The following is a 10,997-nucleotide window of genomic DNA, read 5'->3' as shown; positions in this document are numbered from 1 at the left end:
ATCCAGAACTTGCCTAGGACAACATGAGATAGCCAAAGAAGACTCAGGGTGCCTATTAGTTTGACTCAGCCCACCCATCGATCAGCCAAATACATTCTCAGTGCTGTGGCCTTGACCCAATGCCCATTTACTCCCTCCCTGTCCACATAATTAAATTAATCTGTAGATAATGGGAACCCTTTAAACATTATACATATGAGGGGCGCTTGGGTGGCTCAGTCGGTTAAGCATCTGACTCTTGATTTCTGCTCCGGTCATGAACTCACTGTTCATGAGATTGAGCTCTGTACTGGGCTCTGCACTGACAGTGTGGAGCCTGCTTGGGATTCTCTCCCCCCACCCCTTTCTGCCCCCCCCCCCAGCTCATGCTCTCTCTCAAAATAAATAAATAAACATTTTTTAAAAATTATACATATGTAATGCCCTTGACAACTAAAAAAAATAGGATATTGACATACTTAACAATAATGTGGTCTTGATTCATATGCTCAGGAAATTCAAAATTCTGGTGGAAATTGAAGTAGAAGCCTAACTCTATACTACAGCAAAAAGGTTACTTTTTCTACAATAGTGTAATTGCCAAAAAAAACTTAGTATTTTTTATGTAGATGAATGTCTGACTATAAACTATATTAAAACTACTTCAAAAGCTTCTCCTTCCACCTAACAATAACAAGCATGCTACAAAATATTGTTACTAAGCCTGCCTTCTCCTGCAATGGTCTCCTGTTATCTTCTTCCAGGAAAACCTGAGCCACAGTTAAGACACACTTTCGAGATTCAGAACAGATAATGAATTCAGTCCCAACTCCTAGGCCCAAGTTTTTCTTGTAGAATACTTCCCAGAACCCATACATACTTCTCAAACCCATATTTGAGTTTCTTTAAATACAGCTTTTGGTCTTTGTAGGTATAAAAATGGTCACATCTCTTACTACATTCTGAAATTTTAAGCTAGAAAAAATTTTGTCCCCAAATTTAATTTTTTAATTTTTAATTTTTTCACTCTTCTTCCAACAGAGGTCAAAATCCAGGTTAATTATATGACATAGGTAACAAGTGATCTCCATCTTCTCTAGGCTTCTGATCAGTTTCATAATAAAAGTTTTGATTAAAGCTCTTCCCTGCCATGAAAAAAACAAAGAACAATTAATTGAAAAAGCAAGAAATGCTCTGAAATTCACTTTTGTTATAATACATCACCAACATATGGTTCCTAAGATCACCAACATTTTCTATTTTCTTTCTTTACAGAAAGTTGTCCTGTGCTTTGCTGAGCTAAAAAACAAACAAACCGCCTCCGCCCACCAAAAAAAGCCCCACTCTATCAAGACCATGTAATGTTTTTATGAATCCTAAATCAAGTCTATGAACATTTTCTTGGGCTACTGGTAGATGAAAATGCTGAGACTAAGTGAAATTGAAAATGTATGAATTTACATACCTAACATTTTTTTTCAATGCCATCTTTCCTCAGTGAACATCCCTCTTAAGGTTATAGTGTTTATGTGGACTTTCTTTTGTTTCACTGGATCTTCTTATTTAAATATTCTTTGCCACATGGAATTTTTTTTTTTTTTTGGTATGTTTCAAAGGCAGTTACAAGAAACTGAAGCATGTAATTAATCTGTGTGTCACTAATTAGGGTCTCCTGAATCCCTTCTTTGAATGTCTTAGCCTAAATGAAATGCATTTTTAATTGAGAGAACACATTCAAGCAGGTGGCTCCAAGAGGCTTATAAAGAGTCTTAGGAAAGACAAAAACATCAGTTATGTTCTTTCTATTGGATACCACTGAAATGGAGCCATAGGCAATCTGCTGGCCAGAGTTGTAGGGATGAAGGGGAGTCCTGGTTCTTAAAAGGCAGTTTCCTGGTATATATATACAATAGGGTATTACTCGGCAATCAAAAAGGATGAAATCTTGCCATTTGCAACTACGTGGATGGAACTGGAGGGTATTATGCTAAGTGAAATTAGCCAGTCAGAGAAAGACAAAAACCATATGACTTCACTCATAAGAGGACTTTAAGAGACAAAACAGATGAACATAAGGGAAGGGAAACAAAAATAATATAAAAACAGGGAGGGGGACAAAACAGAAAAGACTCATAACTATGGAGAACAAACTGAGGGTTACAAGAGGGGTTGTAGGAGGGAGGATGGGGTAAATGGGTAAGGGGCACTAAGGAATCTACTCCTGAAATCATTGTTGCACTATATGCTAACTAATTTGGATGTAAATTTAAAAAAATAAAAAATAAAACAAGTTTAAAAAAAAAGAAAGGCAGTTTCCTGGTAATATTGCTCTAACAACATTCAATAAGGTTGGCAGCACCTCCCAGGGACCAAGTCAGATGTTCAGAGATTTTTAAAGGAATCTCCACCATGTACTTGGAATTTAAAAACCATCTTCTTCAGTTTCCTTAGGTTCTAATTAATCCCTTCCTATCAGAGAGGAACCATAAGTGAAGGACTGCTTATCAGAGCAAAGGGATTCAGAGCAAAGGGGCAGAGGCTCCCATTAAGGCCATGTGTGTTATCATGACGCTTTATCAATTTCTTCTGCAAGCATGCATGAATTGCTGTGGTTTCTCTCTTCTAAAAGCCAGGCAAAGATATCTGGCCTCAGTGGAACCCCATCCATGAGGAAGTACCTTTATGAGGGCAGCAGGAACAAATATCAAAGCCAAATTATATCTCAGTCATCATATATTCAATTAATGCCCACAATGGCCTCTCTATAAGATAGTTTTTTTTTTATTTTTTTTCGAGAGAGAGACAGAATATGAGTATGGGAGGGACTTAGAGAGAGGGAGACACAAAATCTGAAGCAGGCTCCAGACTCTAAGCTGTCAGCAAAGAGCCCAATGCGGGGCTCGAACTCATGAACTGTGAGATCATGACCTGAGCCAGTCGGACACTTAAATGACTGAGCCACCTAGGTGACCCATGATAGTTTATTTTGGTAACCCAAGTATGGTTATGGATCCTGAGGAACAGAGAAAAATAGTTACAGAATTTGCCCAAAATGCATGCTGAGAAAAACAAATGGAAAGTGAAAGAGGGAAATGTAAGATTAACTTGATAAAAGCAAGAGATAAATACTTTAATGAGATTTCTGTAATTCAAAGCATACTGAAAACTGTCTACCAAGACAGCAATGGAAGGAAACATTGAAATGTGTGAGGATTTTTGGCTGCTCAAGTGCTTTTCATAGAAACTGTCCATGAAAAATATTTTAGAGCATTAAATCACAGGTGTTCTCTGTGGTAACAAGAGAGAAAATACAACATAGCCCAGGAATCTCTAGGTCAGAACAGATAGTTTTAAATCTTCTCTACCATTTGTTATCATTATGACCTTAAGTCCCTTCATGTATTGGCGGCTTCCCCTCCTCACTTATCAGTTAATAAGCATTGGTTATCACCAGAACCCATGTCATGAGGACAGGAATTATGTTATGTACCCACACTGGTGGCACTATTCTAAGGCACAGCTTAAGAACCTGCATAAGAGACTGTAACAAATGCTTACATTTGATGTTCTCTCACGAAAGCTACAAACTCAGGATCATTGGCATACAGTTCCAAAATTCTCATTCTTTCTTGAATTTCCTTAGAAAAGAAAAAAACACCATTAGAAAAACCCCAGCAGCTTTTTTTGAAGGAGTTCTCATTTTTTATAAGGAAGTGTGGCTTTCTGGGCTACCCAGGGGAGAGCTATAGGACAGAATGGCCTTTTCAGAGAAATGAGGGTTTGGTTACTGCATGAACCACTCTGGATAACTCAGACATATATTCCTAAGGAAAGGAGGGAGGAAAGAGAGAGCATTTGCTAATAATGGAAAAAGAAAGCACTGGAGGGGGAAATTAGGTATAGCTCAGAATTGCATATCCCCTGCATACCACATCGACTGGAAGATATCATGAGGTAAAAAACTGACCAGGAAATATTTTTCACTCTTTCTTAAGGTCCATGTACTTTCATGTGTATGCATACACACACACACACACACAGCAGCAGCAGCAGCAGCAGCAGCAGCAGCAACAGAAAAGCAAAGTTACCTACCTCTTTGGAAAGCTCACTGTTCTCATACATTTGCCTGATTTCTTCCCTGCTCAGACCACCAATCATCTCTCCACTTGCAGAGCTGTAGAAGGGGTTGTGAGGATAGGGCCCCTCATACTGCTCAGGTCCAGCCACATGGCTTTCATATGCAGGGTACTTCACAGCATTTTCAATTGATGAGAGGCTGTCAGGCTGCCTGCTGGAGCAAAAAACAAAAGTATGGTTGATTGAGGTTTTTCAGATGCTCAACTACTTCAAAGACTATTTACCTGAAGCACGATTTCTATTGGGCAAGAAAAAGAGGTGAGCTGGATACAGATGTGGGGAGGTAACTATGAAAAATATTCAGATCAATCTCAAATATTATTTATCAGGTAGTATCATTATCATTTCCTGAACTACATGGCAAGTGCCCTATGGAATGACTGTTTCATGTCCTATTTGTCTTTATTTGCCCCAAAATGCTTGTCAATAAATGTTGATGGGGAAATATGTCCTTCACCGTACAGTATTTCATTAAATGAATACAGTTCCATCATTCCTAGAGTATGCAAGTCAAAATCAGTATGCAACCTGAGTTGCATCAGTAAACAGAGAATTTGATAGAAAAGTAAATACAGGGAGACCTCAATGAAATTCCATTCAGATCTACAAATATTTACTGAGCATCAATTATGTGCCTAGGATTGTTCTAGATGCTGATGACACAAAGAGTTTGTTGGAACCCTGTCCTGAATACACTCTAAAGCAAAATCAGAATTAATTAAAAAAATGTAACAACAATGATGGAAGTATGTCCTGGGTGCTCTAGGAACCTAGGAGAGGTGTCTCCCTAGCCATGCCAGAGAATGAGGACAGGTAACCTGAACCTGAAGCAGCAGATCTTACAGACTCGAGTAGCACAGAAGCAAAGTACAACCAAGGATCACGATCACATAACAACTAAAAGGTCTTTGAATCTCTATCCTACTAGGAAGAGCAGGTTTCATTTCCCCCATTAATGAAGCTACTAAACAGAGAAACAGATTTTAGTTCTTGTCAGATTCTTACCCAGATTTACAATCTAGCTAATTACCACTGGTAAGAGCCAAAAGGGAACAAACTAACAGATCTGGTCTTCACACAGAGGTCTCACCTCAGTTCCATCACCCTTCTAATTCCTCCCCAATGGCAAAACAGGCCTTCTGGCCACATTCAACAATGACATTCCTTCAGTGTGTCTTGAGATTCATGAATGCCTTCCTGACTTTGCTCATGCTCATTCAATTAACCACCACCACCCCCCCAGGAAACATCTACCCTCCTGTCCAGCTAAATATCATAACCATCATTAAAACTTCTAAGACACTCTGCCAGGCCAAATGAATTAATCCCTCATCTATGCCCCTTAGCATCTTATTCATACTCTTGTTTACATTTGTTTCCAATCTGACATCCTTTGAGGATAGGGACCATGTTTTTATTCAACTTTATAGCTTCCTCTCCTCCAACCAGATCCATATATCCAATAGGGCATTTAGTAAGTACAAAATAAATGAATAAAAGGAGTATTTTATTCCATTAGAGAGCAATTTTCTTTATATACCTGCTGAGCCTCTCTCTCTCTCTCCTAACATGACGAGTCTGAAGAGTCCTGACGAGGAAGAAGACAACAGCAGACGAAACGAGGACAAGTCCAACCACAGAGGCAATGGTGATGCCTATTACCAGGGGCTCAGACACAAACTCCTCACAGTGCTCACCTCGGTACCACCAGTTCTCACCCACCCGGCATCTGTAATGAGAAGAGACAAAGTCCAAAACCAGAACCACTGTGCTGAAAACAACAATGGCAGAACCTTTGGCAGGACCGGGGAAAGGTAGTGAAATAAATACTGACCACGTGAAGCTTCAGTAAAGGAGTGAACATAACAGGCTAAGTGATCATACAATTTAAGGTTGTGATTAACGGCTGGTGCAGACCTGGCAGGTCTTCCATGACGATTTGTAAATGACTAAATAAAAGACTGACTAGACCGAAAGAAAGTACTCTATTTAACTTTCTTATTTATACTTAACAAAACACTGGCCTACGAAGGAAAGTGACTATGAGATCACACAATTAGTCAGCAACAAATCTGGGTCTAGACTCCAGTCTCCGAACTCCTCATCTCCTTTCACCACACTGCAGAGATTCCCCCAACCCTGAGGCCCCAGGCTTGGGCAAAAGTGTCAATTCCCAGAGCAGCAAGAAAATGACTGCTTTTCAAAATAATATTAATTTCTCTGGAAATGAGCAAACTATTTTTCCTTGGAGTTTTCTAGTTCAACTTTATACTTTTTCATTCAAAAGAGTCTGATCATCCCCACCTATGTCCTCCGTGTCTGGCATCTATACCAACATTTGCCCATTTTGACGTTCACAAACCATCTTCTTATTCATGTTTCTCCCATTTATTCTAAGCGTTTTCTCCATTTACATCCATGTGACTAGTTGTTGTGTAGTTCAGAGGTTGACTAGTTCTGTTTTGTTTAAGGGAAATGAGTACAGGAGAATGGTCAGGCTACCTGAATCTGCTCGTCTGTCTGTGGACTTTCTTAGGCTCTGCCTTTTAAAAAAATGGATCTTAGGAACTTTATTTTTGAATACTCAGTAGGACCAAGAGCAGCTCAAAGCCTTTAACAACACATCCAACAGGACCACAAAAACTTCACAGTATAAAGTATTAATCTTATGCCTAACAACACAGCGAACACCAACTACTGCAAGTACTCTCCAAGTAAGACATATTTAAATAATGTTTTTCTTATAGCTTCCTAAAAGTATAAAGTAAAATAACCAATTGAACTGGGTATAATTCAGGCCTATTAACTGACCCAGTCTTCACATGAGAACTAGATGGCATCCATCTATTGCCTAGATATAACTTTTATAATAAATATTGCTATGATTATCCTAAAGTCATAGGTGTAGACAATGACTACAGAGGAAGTTATCTATAACCTTGGGAAGCCAAAATCTCTACGCAACATACCTACAAATGGCCCCATGTCCAGGCATAATGTCACACTTTCCATCATTCAAGCAGAAGTCAGGCTGTAGGTCACAGAGACTCTGACAGGGCAGTTCTTCCACACTCAGGTACCCAGGGTGGCATCTGCACTCTGCTTCTCCACTCCAGGGGTTGACTAAACACTCAGAAAATTCATTGCATGCCTGAAACTTGCAAGGGTTGGCTTGATCACCTAAAATATCAAACAAACCAGAGAATTATACAAGAAAAGGCAAAATACAGGGGCTGGGATACATGAAGCCCCTCCAGTAACACTCTCCCACTGCAAAGTACCAGAGGGCAACCCCATTCCTGAACCATTAAAGTATACCATCACCACCAATACCACAAAAAATTCTCACCCATCCTTGGATTGATGAACTTTTATCAAATTTTCTGAAACCCAGAACTAAAAGATAAAACCCAATGACCTGTTTTTTTTTTTTACATGTTTTATCAAAGAAGCATGTGGAAGCCTTAAAACACATGCCATGTAATTGTCAATCTAAATTCAACATAGTTTTCATATATCATTCATTTGCACCAACCCTAACCTACTATAGTAGTTACAGTACTACCTGTGTTCTGTATACAATGCTAAATGCCAGTTCTCCACACTGAGAACATGGGATGAGGAAACAGAGCCCAGAGAAGAACTGATAGGAGCCTCAGGGGTGGATATAACCCAATAAGAGTAGCTAAGAACATCTGAAATTTGTTGAAGCCAATGTGAGAAAAATAAATCAGCCCTATACCACCTGAGGCCATTCCCAATAATATTTTGACTTCAGTAACTATTTTTCTTTATTAGATGAGAAAAAATAAAAATTTTACATAATTATGACAATAACAAGTCAAAAGTGATACAAGACAATGACCATGATGGGTCTTCTATCCTACCGAAGAACATCCCGCTATATGTCTTCACTGATAAACAGCAATCTGTGAGTGGCAAATGGTGACACAGATACCAAAGACAGATGAAATAGGTGGAAATGATCCATAGACTCATCTAGATGAAAAATCATGAAGTTAAGCCAAAAGGCTAAGGGGAGCTAAAAAAAATAAAGAGCATAGTCTCTGTTTCCAGAGAAACTAATATGGTTTTGAGAATCAATGATTTCCTTGATGCTCTGGAGATTAAAGATACCCTGCACAAATCTGTGGTCTTGGACTTTGGATCTCTGCAGCTTATTTTCCTTTATCCTATGAAGGAATGCGGAGACGAACGCAGTTGAATAGTATAGCCCCCAAAATTCATGTCCACTCAAAACCTCAGAATATGACCTTATTTGGAAATAGGTTCTTTGCAGATGTGATCAAGTTAAGATGAAGTCATATTTGATTAGGGTGGACCCTAACCCAATAACTGATGTCCTTAAAAGAAAAGGGAAATTTGAACACAGAGACACAAACACACAGAAAAGAAGGCCATATAAAGATGGAGACAGAGACTGGAGTGATGCATCCATAAGTCAAGATCATCAAGCATTGTCAACAAACACCAGAAGCTTAGCAGGAGGCAAGGAGGAATTTTTCTTAGAGCTTTCAGAGGAAATGTGGCCCTACCAAACACCTTGATTTTGGATTTATAGCTTCCAGAACTATGAGAGAATAAAGTGCTATGTTGTTACAAACCAATCAGTTTGTGGTTCTTTGTTATAGCAGCCCTAGGACATTAATATAGGAGACACTAATAAGATGCTCTTATAACAAGGAGAGCATCCAAATGTGATGACAGATGGGCAGTTTCTATATGCAGGATTCATCTGTGTATTTCCTAAGTCTACACATCTTTACCCTAGTATTCATTTTGTCACTCTGTAATCAGAAAATAATCTAATCTTAGACTTGAAGAAAAGGAGTGTATATAGGGGGTGGGAAGGATGGTATTGTGTGGCTCCCTTTTGTTGATAAAAGTTCAAGAATTTCTGAAACATGACGTGAAAACAAGTAAGGCAAGAGACAAGTCAGCCTTGTCTCTAGTCCATCTTGGGATAAAATAGTGTTTTAATTGGAAGTCTTTTAACTAAAAATATGCATGCTATAGGAAAATACCTACTTAGAAATTTGAAAACTTCGTGGCCATTCTATGTGGGTATAGGTGAATGTTTTTGCAGGAGGGAGGGAAGGAAAATAGAGTATAAGAGGAAAAAAAAATCTTGCTCCCTTTTGCTTCCAGACTGAGAAAAACCAAGACTAATATATAATCATGTAAATAAAAGGCTGTAGTTTGGAGGTCTCTTTCTAGGTCTTTGTGCGGGTTGAAGGTGAGGATGCCCAGAATGCATGACCCTCTGTTTGGAAGAATTCAAAGGTAGACTTAGAGCTCAGCTTAAGATAGGAGACAGGATCTCAATTGTAGAATGAATACATTCTGGTTTTTTCCCAATAGAATGCTAAGAGAAGGATTTATGGGTTCAGGAAAATAAGAGTGAAGGAAATATGAAGAGGGTCTGGAAAGATAGCAAGAGCAGCCAGAATAACATGGTAGCGGACTGGGTCCTGGAGAAAAAGTTGGCCAGTAAGAGATGCCTTTGAAAGATTTGCTGAGGAATTTAGGATGGTTAAGCCTAATAGTAACATGCTTAAGCCACCTGCAACGCTACAATAAAGCCTCTTCCATCACCCTCATACCATCGGCAAATGTCTGACAGAATCAACTACCTTGGGTTAGAGGTGTTCTGGGAAGTGACAAACGGGACTGTGATCTGTGTTGGGTTAACATAAAGAACAACCACATGGGTCAAAGTAAATGTGAGACTGGAAACTCAGCTCAACTAACTCAGAGCTGGAGATAATTAAGAAATATTTAAATTCCCGGATAATTCCTAGAGATAGTGAGAGTGAGAAGGCCGTGAATGCAGGTTTTACACTGCACAAGGGAGAGGCTGATTCCAGTTCATTTGAATATTAAAGGAAAAGGTGACCCTATAAACCTAGATGACTTGCCATGCAGCTGACATGTGAGTTACACACAAAACTGAAGTGAACGCACTTCTTTATTGTAATTCTATTTTTTATTTTTTCAATGTTTATTCATTTCTGAGAGAGACAGAGACAGAGCAGGGGAGGGGCAGAGAGAGACGGAGACACAGAATCCACAGCAGGCTCCAGGCTCTGAGCTGTCGGCACAGAATCTGATACAGGGTTCAAACCCATGAACTGTGAGTTCATGACCTGAGCCAAAGTCGGACACTTAACTGACTGAGCCACCCAGGCGCCCCTATTATAATCTCTTTAAAAAGAAGTAGATGGACTTTTGCAAAAGTTGTATAAATCATAACTGTTTGTATTTGTGTGGGTAGTCAAATGTTTTTGCATGGTTTTTGTTTAATCCTTAGACTAGCCCCCATGAAATATACAGACCAGGTAATAATACTATCCCCATTTAACATATAAGTACTAAGCCTCAGAGATAAAACAGCTCATCTGGAGTTACACAAATGACAAACAGCAGAGCAGAGCCAAGAAACCAGGCCTTCCAAATTATAATTAATTTCTTCTTCCACTGCCCCACACTTTCCTCATTTTGAATGAATGATGTTCCTTCAAAAATTTCAAAGGGAAGAATGTTTGCTTTTCTCCCAGTTAAAGAATAGTGTTGACTCCCAAACCGGTTTGAGAGTAAAAGGCACTAGAGAAATACAAACCTAGGCATTTCACCTTACTCCTACTCAAAATCACTGTTCTCTCTATGGAAGGAAAAAGAGAACAAAGTTTGAGGATCCAACAGTATCCTCTGCATCCAAGTGTTCCAAATAAAAACAATGGTTTATTTCAGCCAGTCACAGTATTTTTGAGTACCTCTTACATGCAAGATACTGTGCTAGGTTTGGGCCAGAAAGTGATTAATAAATCAGACAAGTCTCTGTCCTTGTGGATAGCTCAACT

General features: G+C 39.1%; 1 protein-coding gene across 1 annotated transcript in view; it reads right to left on the bottom strand.

Annotated features, from left to right (window-relative positions):
* Positions 1-373: 373 nt before the first annotated feature.
* Positions 374-10,997, bottom strand: part of IMPG2 (interphotoreceptor matrix proteoglycan 2) — an 82,444-nt gene continuing 71,820 nt past the window's right edge. Inside the window, exons 15-19 of the mRNA XM_030330330.1 lie at positions 7,086-7,296; positions 5,657-5,845; positions 4,072-4,270; positions 3,538-3,617; positions 374-1,124 (exon numbers count right to left, since the gene is read on the bottom strand). Of these exons, the coding sequence (XP_030186190.1) occupies positions 1,112-1,124; positions 3,538-3,617; positions 4,072-4,270; positions 5,657-5,845; positions 7,086-7,296 (692 nt within the window). The 3' untranslated portion in view covers positions 374-1,111. The remainder of the gene's footprint in view (positions 1,125-3,537; positions 3,618-4,071; positions 4,271-5,656; positions 5,846-7,085; positions 7,297-10,997) is intronic.

This window comes from Lynx canadensis, chromosome C2, assembly GCF_007474595.2.
Source record: "Lynx canadensis isolate LIC74 chromosome C2, mLynCan4.pri.v2, whole genome shotgun sequence".
NCBI lineage: Eukaryota > Metazoa > Chordata > Mammalia > Carnivora > Felidae > Lynx > Lynx canadensis.
The sequence above is the reverse complement of the archived record's forward strand: the minus strand, read 5'-3'. Positions and strand labels throughout refer to the sequence as shown.